Genomic DNA, 17020 nt, shown 5'->3' with positions numbered 1-17020 from the left:
GCAATTTAACTGGGCTGTACTATAGAATGGGAAGGGACAGCTCCTAAAAAATAGAGCAAAACAACTAGTGTAAATGTCAAGGCCAGTTTTTGTTGCAATTGAAAGTTGATATTATTAGTTTTAATTTACATTCATGGTTTTTAGGAAGCTTGGGACCAAATGGATTAATGGAATTGATGTTTTATTTTCCTGTTCAGTGGAAGTGTATGAACTTCTTTAAGAACTAGGCCTGGTGTTTTGCTTTAAAAAGTCCCCTTTCTGCTTATAACGTCTCCCAAAGGAAAACTTTTTGAAACTACTACAAAATGGTTTTTCCTTTTTGATGTATTATAAATATCTGCATTTTTAAAGTGAGAGTGGTATTTAAAAAGCTGACCCTTTTGCATTTCTTTTTTTTTTTTTTTCTAACCTATTCTAGTTCTGCCTTTGTAAAAGACAAATTTGATGGTAATTGAAAGTAGGGCATTTAAGAAATTTAAGAGAGCTACTTATTGCCCGATCCATATCCCTTAAAGTGTCTTCATGTCTTTTGAAGGAGATCACTTGGTCTTGGAACTCAGTTTTGTAATTCATTTACTTAAGGGGTAATCTGAGACTAGCAAGCCAGTTTATACTAACTATATAAAACTAAAACCCACTAAAGTGGTGAAGTAGAATGTCAATTTGTAGTTTAGTAGTATGGGATATCTCACTCATCTCAGTAACCTGAATATTCTTATTCCTATTCTGGGTGGCTTCCTGTCATTCATGAGCCTCAGAACTTGGATAAGCCATTAGAAGGTGCTTAGTGACCAAGATCAGGGTGAGGGGTACTGCATGGCTCAAGGGGGCATGTATCCCAATTAGAACCTAAAAATCCTTCTACCTTCTAGAGAAACTTTCTCTTCTCCTAGTAGCAGCATGTTTACAAACCATGTCTTGAGCTGTGTTATTTCCACTGCTTAGCTGAGACTCATAATGCATCCCAATCGTAATTTACATCAGGAAGTACTATTTTTACGTTTTGTCTTGTAGTCCAGAATCACCTTTTGTGGCATACTCTCTTTATATCCCTTTTTTTTCTTTTATTGAACCACAATGAGTTACTGCCACTAAGAAGCCATAAAACTTAATGAATTTTTAGTAATTGGAGAATTATCAGCCTGATTTAAAGAAACATTTCTAACTTTTTATTACAGAAATTCTTCAATGTACATAAACATAAAGTGCACTGAACCACCATGTACCCGTAACTTCTACTGATATTAACTAATGACCCATCTGTTTTCCTCTAAAGCTCTACCTCATCCTCTTCCCATATGATTTTTAAATAAATTCAGATATTGTGGCATTTCATTCATGAGTATTTCTGTATAGAAATCCCTAAAAAAATTTTTTAACCCATAAAACTGTAACACTTTCACATGTTAAAAATTGTAGTAGTTAACTTATTAGTTATATCAAATATCTAGTTGGCATTTTTATTTCCAGCTGCCCTACAAATATTGCTAATGTTTTTACACATTTGTCTTTTTAAGTGTCCTGTAGTCTGGATTTTTTTTTAAGATTTTATTGATCTGTTTATTTACTTTTTTGTCAAAGAGAGACACACACACAGGAGCGGGAGGAGCAGTAGGCAGAGGGAGAAGTAGGCTCCCTGTTTAGCAAGGAGCCCCATGTGGGATTCAGTCCCAGGACCCTGGGATCATGACCTGAGCCAAAGTCAGACGCTTAACAACTGAGCCACCTAAGCACCCCTAAAATCTTTTTTAAAAAAGGTGGTTAAACATTATCCTCTGAGTCTCATTGTTGTCAAACTGCATATTCTCTTTTCTAAAATATAGCTAAGTGAGATCCAAATAAATTACTTTTCCATTTTATAAAGTTATTTTTCTTCTTTTCTGAATAATTATTTGAATAATTAAAAAGTCATATTTAGAGTAATTTGTAAAGGACTAAGAGCAATGAAATTAGGAGTGGTGTTTCCTGATTTAAAAAGAATCAGTATTATTGTCATAAACATAAGGAGATTTTTATCCAAAAAGTAATTGTTTATAACTCACAGAGAATAGTGGTAGATTTTATTTTTACTCCTAACCACTTTGAAAAATAATTTCATTTAAATAAATTTGTAGGATTGTTCATTCAGGGTCTTTACAGTCATCTCCATCTCACTGTGCTGTTTTTGTGTTTGTCTCATTTTTTTCGCCTCTAGCTCATCAGTAGGTTACTTGCCACATCCAGGATCAGAACAAGTACAGTTTCCTCGAACTACTTCACCATGCAATTCCCAGCAGCTTCAAAGCCACCAGTGTGCAGGTATGAATATAACTGGAAAATAGGTAATGGTTTGTCCATTTGAGAAATTAAGTTCCTTAGGCATGTCTAGAACACGATTTTCAGCTTCTTATATGCTGAGATATACCCAAGGTATTTAGGGTGCCTTGCAAATTCAGAGCTAACAGTTCCCATCCGCTCCTTCCTTTTCAACTGCTGTAACTCCCACACTGCTATCCTGTTTCTCTTCTCAGATTCTCCTTCTTTCCCCACCTCATAAGCATTGATGTTCTCCGGGATCATCTCCTTATTTTTCATGCTCTTCCTAGCAGATGCATCTACCTTCTACGCTTCAACAACTGTTTTTTGCCAGCGCCTCTCAAATCTTCTTTTGGCTGAGAAGAGGCCGAATAGCCAACTGCCATCTGGGCATCCCTACCTGGTATTGTCAGAGGCACTTTAGATTTAATACTCCTCCCTCTACCTGCATCCCTCACCTCACCCTCTCTCTAGGGACCAAAAAGTTTGCAGAGTCCTAATCACCTCTCTTCAGGTCTCTTCTTTCACATTCGTGCTGCCACCATTCCTTCAGATCTCATGCCTGCCTTCTTTCCCCACTGCCACCATTCTTGGTCACTCTTTTCACATCTTATTTGCAGCAGTCTCCTGAGTATTATGCTCATTCCACGTGTCCCCCACACCCAGCTTTCCTCCTTCCCAACACACACACACATACATACTGTTCAAGAGATACTTTCCTGAAACAAAAGTCTCTTTAATGTCATTTCTCTGAGTCTAGAGTGCATGGATTCTCCATGTAAACTCCCTAGCAAGTAAGACTCCTAATTATGCTTACATGTTCATGTCGAACAGAACTGTGTTTTTGACAAAGTACCATGCTTTTTCATGCTGAAGATACTTTTGTACCTCTTCCTCTGCCTGGAATGCCCATCCACTGTTATTTGCCAAAATCCTGCTCATCTCTAAGGTCTGACTCAAAAATCACCTATTCTACACTGGCTTCCCTAGTACTTAAACTAGAGTTGGTTGCTTCTTTTTTTTTTTTTGGTTTTCATGCTATCTTAAATAACCCTTTATCATGATACCTTATTTTATTATAATGATTTATTGACATATGTAAATCTCTAAGAAACAAAGAAACAGTAAATGATTATGAAATAAATGACTAATAGTGTACATTCAACATGGGCTTCTATAATTGAGGTGTCCCTAAGCAGTCAGCCCTCTGTGGTTTACCTAGCCAATCAGGCTGGATCTCTTTCTAGGGAACTGGAAACTACCATTTTGGTTACCGCGGTACAAACTATGGCCCTCAAGGCATAAAAATCCTACCTTACCTTAAGCTGAGGGGGTGGGTGGCAGACAGCATACATGCCTAATACTAGTGGTGCTGTAGAATAGTACACGAGAGAAATAAGTCAGATAAGGAGTCAGATATAATAGTCTACTTACCTCTGCCATACAATTAACAAGTGTTTGTGCATGCATATGATCATAACAACTTTTTAAAGTTAGCCAAGGAGGTCTTTGCTGCCTTTTTCAGATGAGAACATGTAATAAAAGAGGTTAAATGATTTTCCCAGAGTTACAAGACATTTCAGAGTACTAAAATTGTGCTTTCTGATTCCCACATCCCAAACTTTTTCTTCTTTGTGGATTTAATACCAATTTTTAAATTAATTTATTTTTTAAACTAATCGCTTTTATAGATAACTATGGACCTGTTTTTAGAATAAGATGTTTAGGCCTACAGAGTCCCATTTTAATGCCTTTTTAAACACACACTTGTAGCATAAAGCTCTAGGGCTTAAATCTGGCTCGCATATATGATAGTAAAGTTTTGTTCAGAAGTGTAAAATTAATTGCCATTTTCTTAGTATTTAAAGATCTACCAGTTAGTTAGATCTGATACTGATATCCTAATATATAGGATACTGATACCGTTGTCCTAATTCTGCTTTCCAGCTGTGCCACCTCCGCCCCCCGGTGGAGGGATGGTGATGATGCAGCTCAATGTACCAAACAATCCACAATCTCGCGCCCACTCACCCCCACAGTGGAAACAAAACAAGTATTACTGTGATCACCAGAGAGGGCAGAAGTGTGTGGAATTTAGCAACGTAGACAATATTGTTCAGGTAAGATGCTTCTTTTGTTTAATACAATTTTAACACTTTCAGCATTTTAGTCACATATGATGGATCTTAGTAAAGAAGTTTGAACATTCTCTGTATCCACACTATTTCTTTCAGTATGTAAATATTATCTTTCAACTTTTTCATATTCAAAATATTTTTAATATAAAAAAATCAGAAGATATACTAGATTTATAATGTGATAAAGAAAATTAAGTAGTTTTCCTACATTTCCCATATGAACTATTAGTGCAACCAGAAAGTTGATGCAAGAACACTCTTTATTTTTTTTTTTTTTTAAAGATTTTATTTATTTATTTGACAGAGAGAAATTACAAGTACACTGAGAGGCAGGCAGAGAGAGAGAGAAGGAAGCAGGCTCCCTGCTGAGCAGAGAGCCCGATGCGGGACTCGATCCCAGGACCCTGAGATCATGACCTGAGCCGAAGGCAGCGGCTTAACCCACTGAGCCACCCAGGCGCCCAAGAACACTCTTTATTGTAGAAGAAATATAGTCAATAAATATAAAAGTAATGGTGGAATTTTAAAATTACCATTTTGGAATCTCAATAAAATAATGGATCAAAGAAAATCATCAGCACATGTCAGGAACATAAGGAAAAGTTTTATGGGAGAATTTAAAATGGATAAATTAAGCAGACAACACTTGAAGCAACTGATCAATTATAAGATCACTAAAAGTGGGTCAACCAAATATTATTTGCCTCCTAATGTAGTGTAGAAGGAAGTACATAGCATCACCTGTAATGTACTCATAAAAAACACAGAGCCTGAATCTAACCAAGTCCCTAAATCTAGCTATTAATTACAAAAAATACGGGGGTGGGGGAGAACAGCTTATACCATGGAATATTTTTCTGAACAAATTGACCTAATTTCTCTTAAAAAAAAAAAAAACAAACAAAAAACAGCATTTTGAAATGAAGGCTGAGGCACCTGCACCCAATGTTTATAGCAGCAATGTCCACAATAGCCAGACTATGGTAAGAGCCCAAATGTCCATCTGGGTAAATGCGTAAAGAAGATGTGGTATATATATACAATGGAATACAATGCAGCCATCAAAAAGTGATATCTTGCCATTTGCAACAACATGGATGGAACTAGAGGGTATTATGCTAGGAGAAATAGATCAGAGAAAGACAGTTATCATACGATCTTACTGATATGCAGAATTTAAGAAACAAGAGGATCATAGGGGAAGAGAGGCAAAAATGAAACAAGACCAAACCGTTTACAAGAGACCCTTATCTCAGGAAACAAACAGTGTTGCCGGAAGGGAGTGGGGAAGAGGGATAAGGTGGCTGGGTGATGAATATTGGGGAGTGTGTATGTTATGGTTAACACTGTATTGTGTAAGACTGATGAATCACAGACCTGTACCCCTGAAACAAATAATACATTATATTTAGTAATTTTTTAAAATCTTGTAAAAAATTAATGCTGAGTCTTTTGTAGATTAAAATATACTCAGGAGTTATAATCAGATACAACCTGTGGATCTTCCTTTGAAATTGAACACTCAAAAGACATTTTTCAGCATAAAGGGAATATTTAAATATGTTAATTTCATTAGTATGAGAATCTTTTTTTTTTCCTTTTCTTTTTAGAAAATAATTCCTGGGGCACCTGGGTGTCTCAGTAGGCTAGAAGTCTGACTCTTGATCTCAGCTCAGGTCTTGTTCTCACAGTCATAGTTCAAGCCCCTCATTGGGCTCTATACTGGGTGTGGAACCTACTTTAAAAAAAAGTTCCATTAGATAAAAATATTTTTTTAAATATTTGTACATTAAACTATTTGCAAATGAAATGCTATAATACCTGAGATTTGCTCAGAACTCTTTCGGGGGAACAAAGCAGGGGAAAACACAATCAAAGCTGTGTGATGGGTTCATGGAAGTTCATTATGTTCATGTACATTGGGTGTAGAGATTACTGAGAAAAACTAAAATAAAATCCTGAAAGAAAATATTAATAAATAAATATTTTTAAAGATGAACTGAATAAAATCCACATGACAAAATTATAGCAGAATAAAAAGGGCAAAGATATTTATAGGCTACTAGCTGTACTCAAAAATTAAATGGCCAGTGGCCATTAATCAGAAGAAAATATAAAAATATTTTTATCTATATTGGGAAAACTGAAGAAGACTAAAATTTGCATTGTTGGCAGAGATGTCCAATTACAAACTCTCCTGTACATTCTTGGTGGTACTGCAAATTGATAGAACTCTTCTTGGAGGCAGTTTAGTGACATTTTTGAAAATGTAGAATGCACATAGCAGTTCAACACCAAATCCACAAACAATCCAATTAAAAATTGGGCAGAAGACTTCAGTAGACATTTTTCCCAAGAAGACCTACAGATGGCCAACAGATGCATGAAAGATGTTCAGTATCACTCATCAGGGAAGTGTAGGTCAGAAACACAATGAGATACCACCTTACACCTGTCAGAATGGCTACAATCAAAAAGACAAGAAATAGCAAGTATTGGCGAGGATGCGGAGGAAAAGGTAGTGTGCTAGTGGTGGGATTGCAACCTGGTGCAGCCACTGAGGAAAACAGTATGGACTTTCCTCAAAAAATTAAAAATAGAAATACCATGAAATTTAATAATTCTACTGAGTATTTACCCAAAGAAAATGGGAACACTAATTCAAAAAAATTTAAGTAGCCTTAAGTTTATTTCAACATTGTTTACAGTAGCCAGGATATGGAAGCAACCTAAGCATACATTGACATACTAATGGATAAGGAAGATATGATATATAAACAATGGAATATTACTCAACCATAAAAAAGAGAGCTTGCCATTTGCAACAACGTGGATGAACCTAGAGAGTATTATACTAAGTGAAATAAGACTGAGAAAGACAAATACCATATGATTTCACTCATATGTGCAATCTAAAAAACAAAACTAATGCATAAACATTAAAACAAAATAAATAGGGGCGCCTCGGTGGCTCAGTGGGTAAAGCCGCTGCCTTCGGCTCGGTTCATGATCTCAGGGTCCTGGGATCGAGTCCCGCATCGGGCTCTCTGCTCGGCAGGGAGCCTGCTTCCTCCTCTCTCTCTCTCTGCCTGCCTCTCTGCCTACTTGTGATCTCTCTCTGTCAAATAAATAAATAAATCTTTAAAACAAAATAAATAGAATTTTTAAAAAAGCAGAGTCAGGCCTGTAAATACATAGAACAAACTGATGGTTGCCAGAGGGATGGGAGATTGGAAGGTGGAGAGGTGAATATAGTCAATGAGGGGGAGTGGGAGATACAGGAGATACATGCACGTGGAATGCATATGTCATGGGGATGAAGCATTCAGCATAAGGAAGGTAGTCAGTGATAATTGTGATAGTACTATATGATGACAGATGGTAGCTATATTTGTGGTGAGTATAGAGTAATGTATATAGAAGCTGAATCACTGTGTTTTACACCTGAAACCAGTGTAACGGTCAGCTGTACTCAAAGAAAAAATTTATGTAGAAGGTACATAAGGTACATAAGCCTTTGATCCACAAATTTACTTTTAGAACTTTGTCCAATAAAAATTGTGGAACAAGCACACAGGAATATGTGTACTTGGATATTTCTTTCTTACCTGTTGTTGACCTTGAAAAACTAAAAATATCTTGATATACAACAGTGAGATAAGTGATTAAATAAATTACTATACCATTTAGGAAAATATCTTAAGTGTATATACTAAAAAGAATGAGATACACCTACTACCCAAGTGGTACTTCTAAATATCATTCTCCACTTAAAGCAACGAGGACTCCGTAGTGAAATGACTGTTGCCAGGATTCATTCAGGATAAAATACAAGGTGATTTTGGAACATGTTGCTGTGCCAGAAAGTAATAAAATACTTAAAGGGTGATGGAGATGTGTCAAGAGACACAGGACCAGGCTCAAATACTTTGGAAATAAAATAAGAAATGAATGATCACCCTTAAAATAAAATAGAATCCATGAGTCCATCCTGATATAAATGAATGAATGGGGAAAGAGTGAAGCTCTTCTTCACAATAAAATATGAACTGTAAATAATAGAAAGAATGCTAGAATTAGAAAATCACCATCTGCAAACCACCAGGCAAGAATCATCACTGGACGAGAGAGGATTCTAGGAAAATGGCAGAGTAGAAGCATCAGGAGTCTCTCTCTCCCCCTGGAAATAATTGCGCTGGCAGAATCTGTCTGATATAACAGTTTTGGAGCACTACAATCTATTGAAGGCTTGCAATTGCCAGGGAAAAGCTTGGGTGATAAATTGTAATTAAATTCAGTCAAATTCGGCTTTTAGCCCAGTAATAGGTGCCTATCCTTACCTTCACCCCCTGACAGGCAACTGTGCACATTGTTACTAGAGCAGCTTACAGAAGCCAGGGTGGGCAAAAAAGGGCCCTGTCCTCCAAATACAAAGGCTTTGTGTTCTCATGATAGGTCTCAGCTTCTAATCACAGAGCTGTAGACAAAGGGGCAATACCATTGTTGTTGCACCTCCCCACATTGTTGCACATCTCTCCCATGACACTTCTAGGGGACTTAAAGGACCAGAATCCTGTTTTCCTTCCCTTTATCTTTCTCTTTGAGTCCATTTTGGGAGCCACACAGTAAGGGCTGGGACATTCAAAAGCAAATCAATATATAGGGCACTTGCCCAGGAAAAGGCATAGGCCAAACCCTGAAAAGACCTCAGCGTTATACCTCAGGCCAATCTTTGGCACAGAGACAGCCTGCAACAGTCAGTAAACAAAAACCATAACAGCAACAAAACAGAACAAACCCTGGGAAGGGGAGAGAATCTGATTTCCACTTACCAACATGGTTAGATCCAAATGTCCAGTTTTCAACAGAGAGGGGAGACAGGATGGCCCATTCAAGGGAAAAAAAATAAGTCAACATAAAATTGTCCCTGAAAAAGATCTGATGACAGATCTCCTGGACAAAGACCTTAAAATTGTCTTCAGACTGCTCAAAGAACTACAGGAAGATACAGGGAAAGATAAGAAAATAATGTATGAACAAAATGGAAATATCAATAAAGTGATAGAAAACCTAAAAAGAAGCCAGAATGAAATTCTGGAGCTAAAAATATAATAACTGCAATGAAAAGTTCACTGGAGGAATTCAGTAGCAGATGCGAGCAGGCTGAAGAGAATCAGAGAACTTGAAGACAGGACAGTGGAAATGAACGAGTCTGGGGAACAGACAGAAAAAAGAATGAATAAAATTGAACAGAGCCCAAGGGACCTGTGGGACACCATCAAAATGACCAACACATTGCAGTTGTCCCAAAAGGAGAAGAGAAAATATTTGCAGAAATAATGGTTGAAAACTTAACAAATTTGATAAACAGCATGAATATAAACGTGAAGTAGCTTGACATACTCCAAGTAAGAACTCCCAAAATACCCACACTAAAACACAATATAATCAGTCTCAAAAAATAAAGACAGAATACTAAAAGCAGCAGGAGAGAAACAACTTGACACATAGAAAAGATGCTCAGAAAAGATTATCAGCAAATTTCTCATCAGAAACTGGAGGCCAAAGGCAGCAGGCCAGTATATTCAAAGTGTTAAAAGAAAAAAATGTTGGGGGTACCTGGCTGGCTCAGTGGGTTAAAGCCTCTGCCTTCAACTCGGGGTCCTGGGATCGAGCCCCGCATCGGGCTCTCTGCTCCCTGGGGAGTCTGCATCCTCCTCTCTCTCTCTTCCTGCCTCTCTGCCTACTTGTGATCTCTGTTTGTCAAATAAGTAAATAAAAATCTTTAAAAAAATAAATAAATAAATAAAAATAAAAGAAAAAATGTTAACCAAGAATCCTGTATTTGACAAAACTGCCCTTCAAGAGTGAGATAGAAATTAATATCCTCAGATAAAAGCCGAGCCCTTTGTGCAAGAAATTCTCGAAGGGGTCCTGCAGAGTGAAGTAGAACAATAGACAGTAAGACAAAGCTATATGTAGAAATAAGGTTCTCAATTATTAAGTTAAACACATGGGCAATTATATAAAAGCTAGTTGTATTGTACCAATGGTCCATAACTGTATTTTTTGCTTTCTACATAATTTAATAAGAGACTAATACCCTTAAAGGAATTATTAGTTTATGTTCCTGGGCACACAGTGTATAAAGACGTAATTTTATGACATCAGCAACCAAAAGAGATGGGGACGAGCCATAAAGAAGCAGAGTTTTTGTATGTTATTGAAGTTAGGCTGGTATAAATTCAAATTAGGGTGTTAAAACTTTAGGATGTTAGGTGTAATATCCAAGCCAAACCATCCCCCACCTCAAAAAAAAAAAAAAAAACCATGGCAACATATACAAAAGGAAATGAGAAAGGAATTTAAATATCTTACTACAAAAAATGGAGTAAACACAAAAGACTAATGCAGGAAGTGAGGGTGGGGAGGAAGTTAAAAGGCATATAGAAAATAGTGAAGTGACAAAGGTAAGTCCCTCTTTATCAGTGGTTATTTTAACTGTAAAGACAGAGATTGGCAGAATGGATTAAAAACACCTGATCTAATTACATGCTATCTATGAAACTCACTTTAGGTCCAAATACACAAATGAATTGCAAATGAAGGGATGCAAAAAGATAATTCACGAAAATAGTAACCGAAAGAGAATAGGGGTTGTTATTGCTAATATCAAACAAAGTAAGACTCTAGATCCAAAAAATTTTCAAGATCGAAAAGTTCGGGGGCACCTGTGTGGCTTAGTGTGTTAAAGCCTCTGCCTTCAGCTCAGGTCATGATCCCAGGGTCCTGGGATCGAGCCCCAAATCAGGCTCTCTGCTCAGCGGGGAGCCTGCCTTCCCTCTCACTGCTTGCCTCTCTACCTACTTGTGATCTCTGTCTGTCAAATAAGAAATTAAAAATCTTAAAAAAAAAAGATACAAAAGTTCAGTACAGCAAGAAGGTGTAATAGTTACAAGAACAAACCATCATGTAACAGTTGGAAACTTTAATGCCCTACTCTCAATAAGGGATTTAACAACGAGGCGAGAGTTAAGGAAATGGAGAGCTTAAACAAAACAAACCAAATAGATGCAACAGAGGTATAGAGAACACTCTCCCTGACAAGAACAGCACTTACATCCTTCTTGTGTACCTGGGACATTTTCTTAGATAGACCATCTGTATGTTAGGCCACAAGTTAAATCTCAGTAGATTTTAAAAGGTACACATCAGCCAGCATTGTAACTGGCAGTCCTACCTAGAGCAGTTAGGCAAGAAAAAGAAATTAAAGGCATCCAAGTTGGAAAGGAAGAAGTAATATTCTGTTTATAGGTAATATGATCTCCCACTAAGACACTTATAATGAGAAAAGAAAAAATAGTTAACAACAAAGAAACCTTGCAGATACCACCTTAACCAAATGATGGAAGTAAATGTCACCAAGATTGTGTTGACACATGGATGTCAAGTTCCCTCTTGTGATGCATTGAGAAGCACACATATCCCTTCTCTTAGTCCTCACTCAAATGTACTTTGTCAGTTTGGGCATGAGGAAGCAGCCAGCAAACCAAAGGGACATTCTGCAAAATAACTCATCTTCAAAATGACCTTCAAAAAAGTCAAAGTCAAGAGAGAAAAAAGACTAAGTCTCTATTCCCAATTTAAAAGAAAAAGGAGACCTGAGTGATTCAGTCAGTTAAGCATCGAACTCTTGATTTGAGCTCAGGTCTTGATCTCTGGATTGTGAGTTCAAGCCCCATGCTACTTTAAAAAGAAAAAAAGATGAAAGAGACGTGACAACTAAATGCACCGTTTGATTTTGGACTAGAAGCGGAGATTTTTTTCCTTTTTGTTGTAAAGTATGTTAGTGGGACAATTGGTGAAATTTGAATAAACTCTATAGATTACATAATATTGCTGTATTGTTAATTGCCTGATTTTGATAATAGTTTTTCTTCAAGGACTTTTTTAGAAACATCTTTATTTCAAAGTGTTCTCGAACACTATTACGTAGAGAGTAGAATCACTTTTATATAGATTTTGATCAGCCTATGCTGGTTAATTATATAGAAAATGTCCTTGTTTTTGGGAAAAAGACACTAAGTTATTTTGGGATGGGGTATTGTAACCAACTCATTCTCAAATATTTTGGAAAAAAATAACTGTATACAGAGAGAGATAATAAAGATTTAAAAATATGCAGAGAGACATATAAAAATATAGGAAAATCACATTTGGGAAATCTGAGAGTTCTTTGTACTATTTTTGGTAATTGTTCTTTAGGGATGAATTGTTTAAAAACAAAATATTAAAGAAACTGTTAACATGACCAAAAAAATAAGATAAATGTATATTTTTTTGTCATGGAAAAGTATCTACAATATTAATGTCCAGGTACAAAAGCAAGATTCAAAAGTTGGATTATAGTCAGTCTACTTCCGTTTTTGTAAAGTGTAGATGTATGGCTGCATATGCTTAGAAACAGTCTGTTCCAGTGTTTATCTTTGGGAGCTGAAAATTATAAATCTCTGTGTTTAAATTTTTTAATGATTAATTCATATTTGTAATCTGAAAAAAATAAGAAATTTGTTCAAAAGTTAATCTGCAAAGAACATCACTAAAATGCTAACCTGTTTTTTTGTTGTGATTACAGCACAGCCCTCAACTCAGTAGTCCCATTATTTCACCAGCTCAGTCGCCAGCACCAGCTCAGCTGACCACCCTGAAAACTGTCCGTCCCTCTGGACCACCCCTTTCCATCATACCTCAGTTTTCTAGACCTTTTGTTCCAGGGCAAGGTAAGTGCACAAAACTAGTCACAGCCTCAGAGGATTGGAAGGTATCCCCTCCCCTGGGTGTTGAGTGGAACTGTTGAATCACTGTATTGTACACCTGAAACTCTTACCACACTGTATCTTAACTACACTGAAGTTAATTTTTTTTTTTTAATTGAAGATAAAAGACATCCCTTCCCAATCACTTTGTGATTTCACTTGTCCACAGGACTGCATTTTCACCTCCACCCAGGCATATGCGTTTATTACCATATACTCTCCTAACCTTAATGTTTCATCACTAATTAATAATTACTATCTTAGTAACTACTTCCATTCAATAATTACTTATGTGATAGAGTTCAAATGACCATAACTACTATCCTTAGACTCCATTTCTCTATAGTAGTAATATGCAATGCTATAAATTTGGGTTTTTTTTTTTCTAATTTCTCTATCAGAGTAGTATATATTAAAAGGTTATTCAAAAGTGTATTCAACAGTTATTGTGTCCTCATTGTGCCCCTGAGATACAAAGATGAATAAGGAGAAGTCCTTACCTGACCTCAGTCTAATTGGAGGAACAGCAAATGGATAATTCTAAAATAATATGGAAAACATTAATTTTAATTTCTGGAATTTATCCTAAGGATAATGCACACAATGATCTATCCACAGAAGAGTTTGGTCTGTAGCAGAAAAATGCAAAACAACCTAAATGTCCATTAGTAAGGATTAGATTTGGTATATCTGTATAAGGAATACTATACAGTTATCCATAAATCATGTTTTAAAGAATTGTTAGAAGAAATATTCACAGTACAGTGAGTGATTTTATTTTTTTTTTTTTTAAAGATTTTATTTATTTATTTGACAGAGGGGGATCACAAGTAGGCAGAGAGGCAGGCAGAGAGAGAGAGGAGGAAGCAGGCTCCCCACTGAGCAGAGAGCCCGATGCGGGACTCGATCCCAGGACCCTGAGATCATGACCTGAGCCGAAGGCAGCGGCTTAACCCACTGAGCCACCCAGGCGCCCCAGTGAGTGATTTTAAAAAACAGGATACATAAAGAGGAGTTGGGAGATACGAACTTGCAGTTATGGAATGAATAAGTCAAAGGGATGGGGAGTCCAGCATATGAGAATATACTCAGTAATATTATAATGGCATTTTATGGTGACAGATGGTAGCTGCGCATGTGGTGAGCATAGCATAGCATATAAGTTGTAGAGTCACTATGTTGTATACCTGAAACTAATGTAACATTGTGTGTCAACTATACTTCAATGTAAAAAAGCAGCACTTGGCTGGCTCAGACTGTAGAGCATGTGACTCTTGACTTGATCTTAGGGTCATGAGTTTGAGCCCCATGTGGGGCATAGAGATTACTTAATTTAAATTTTATTTTTAATTAAAAATAAAAGTTACCTGGGCATTTCAAAAAAGAAGATCTATAAATGCCCAGTAAGCCTTTGAACAGGTGCTCAACATCATTCATTGTTGATTAGGGAAAGGAATATTAAAATCTGAATGAAATATCACTTTGCCCCCACTGGAATGGATGTAACAAAAAGATTAACACAACAGAATGTAGGTGAAGTTACAGAGCAACTAAAATTCTTGCACATGGGTGTAGAGGTGTAAAATTTTAAAACCACTTTGGAAAAAGATTTGAGTTTCTTCAGAGTTAATCACTTACCTTGCAATGCAGCAATTCCACTCCTAGGTATTTACCTAAGAAAAATGAAAATATGTCTATGCACATTTGTAGAACATATGTAAAAACCTTATTATAATTGCCCAAACTGGACACGACCTCATGTCCACCAACCAAAGACTATTAAACAGATTGTAAGGCATCCTTAAAATGAAATATTGATCAACAGTTTGAATGAACAAAGCAAACTGACGTGCAACAGCATTGATGAAGTTCAGAGTCTTGTTAAGCAAAAAACAAGTCAGACACAAAAAGAAGATCTAATGTGCAATTCTAATTAAATGAAATCCAGTAATAGGCAAACTAAGCTATGATGTTAGATATCAGGTAGTGATGTGGATGGGATATGGAATTGACTAGTAAGGAGTTGAGGGAACATTTTTTCAGGGAATGGAAGCATTCATTGTCTTTTTGGGGTTGTGATTACATGGACTTCTACAATTGTTAGAATTCATCAGACCCAATACTAAAGATGTGCATTTTATTTTACGTAAATTATTGTCTCAATTTTTTAAAGACTTATAGAGCCACCTGGGTGGCTCAGTTGGTTAAGCATCTGCCTTTAGCTCAGGTCATGATTTCAGGGAGATCATGCTTCTCTCTCTCCCTCTGTTCCTCCCCACCCCTGATCACACACTCTTTCTCAAATAAGTAAAATCTTTAAAATATATATTATATATATATATATATATATATATATATATATATATATATATGCACATGTGTGCATAAGTAGAACAAACACTGAAAAAATACACGCCAAAATGTTAAAGTGATGGAATTACCAGAGAGGTTTTTATTTTCTCCTTTGTAATTCTGTTTCCAAATTTTCTACAAAGCCACATACTTTAATAATTTAGAAAAATAGAACATGTTATAAATAATGAATTTAAACAGTATATGGCAATATGGTACTACCAGATACATGGTCTAGTACGAGTGCCCCAAGAGAAGCACAGCATGGCCTATAGGGAGGAATCTTTGATTATTGCTGTCTACAGCTCAACTCCATATTTCAAAAGTATACTGCTCCATGGGTCTAAACATAATTCTGACTCTTTTGCACTGTTTTGTATGAATCTTCATGCTTCTCTGATCTCAACATCAAGCCACCATGGCATATCTGCCCTTCAGATAGTGCTTGGGAAGGAGCAAGTGTGTCATGGGTGTGTCCTGCCAGGGAGCTGCCCTAGCACCTTCACACTGTCCATCTGAAAAGAGCTCCATAGAGTAGAGAGAAGTCTATACCTTCCTTTTCTCTGTTAGGAAGCTTATAGGAGAAGGGATGTATGATTCCCTGAAGTGTTTTTCTAGCACCTATGCATAATCCCCTTTCAAATGCAGAATGTAGTGAATTGGGAAACTTACGGTTAAAATAAAATGAGAAGATTTTTTTTAAGATTTATTTATTTTAGAGAGATAGTACACATGTGAGAGTGGGTAGCAGGGGTGGTATGGATGGAAGAAGAATCCTCAAGCAGACTCCCCGCTGAGCGTGGAGCCTGATGTAGGGCTCTACCTCTGGCTGAGGTGATGACCAAATCAAGAGTCAGACACTTAACCGACTGAGCCACCCAGTTGCCCCTAAAATGAGAATATTAACAAATGAAAACATTCTCCAGGACAAGGTTTTTGCGATCAGCATTTATTAATCCCTTTAAAGAGTGTTTAAGACTAGACCCAAGACCTAAAGTGTAAATATACCCATTGGTTAAGACTATAAAAATGTTTGTAATGGGTACCTGGCTGGCTCAGCTGAAAGAGCTTAACTCTCGATCTCAGTCATGAGTTCAAGCCCCACAATGGATGTAGAGATTATTTTTTTTTTAAGATTTTATTTATTTATTTGACAGACAGATCACAAGTAGGCAAAGAAACAGGCAGAGAGAGAGGGGTAAGCAGGCTTCCTGCCAAGCAGAGAGCCCGGTATGGGGCTCGATCCCAGGACCTTTGATCCCAGGATCATGACCTGAGCCGAAGGCAGAGGCTTTAACCCACTGACACTGAGCCACCCAGGTGCCCTTAGAGTTTGTTTGTTTTTTTTGTTTTGTTTTGTTTTTGTTTTTTTTTATTTAGAACTTTTGTTCTCTTTCTCTCTCTCTCTCTCTTTCTCTC

At 36.8% G+C, this 17020-nt stretch overlaps 1 protein-coding gene across 11 annotated transcripts in view; it reads left to right on the top strand.

Annotated features, from left to right (window-relative positions):
- R3HDM1 (R3H domain containing 1) overlaps window positions 1-17020 on the top strand; it is a 203400-nt gene that overhangs the window by 181671 nt on the left and 4709 nt on the right. For all 11 annotated transcript variants that reach the window (XM_059394388.1, XM_059394383.1, XM_059394380.1 and 8 more), the window contains 3 exons: window positions 2195-2298; window positions 4243-4415; window positions 13069-13213. In XM_059394388.1, the coding sequence (XP_059250371.1) occupies window positions 2195-2298; window positions 4243-4415; window positions 13069-13213 (422 nt within the window). The remainder of the gene's footprint in view (window positions 1-2194; window positions 2299-4242; window positions 4416-13068; window positions 13214-17020) is intronic.

The sequence above is a fragment of the Mustela nigripes genome, chromosome 3 (assembly GCF_022355385.1).
Source record: "Mustela nigripes isolate SB6536 chromosome 3, MUSNIG.SB6536, whole genome shotgun sequence".
Lineage (NCBI taxonomy): Eukaryota > Metazoa > Chordata > Mammalia > Carnivora > Mustelidae > Mustela > Mustela nigripes.
This window is presented reverse-complemented; position numbering and strand designations above follow the sequence as displayed.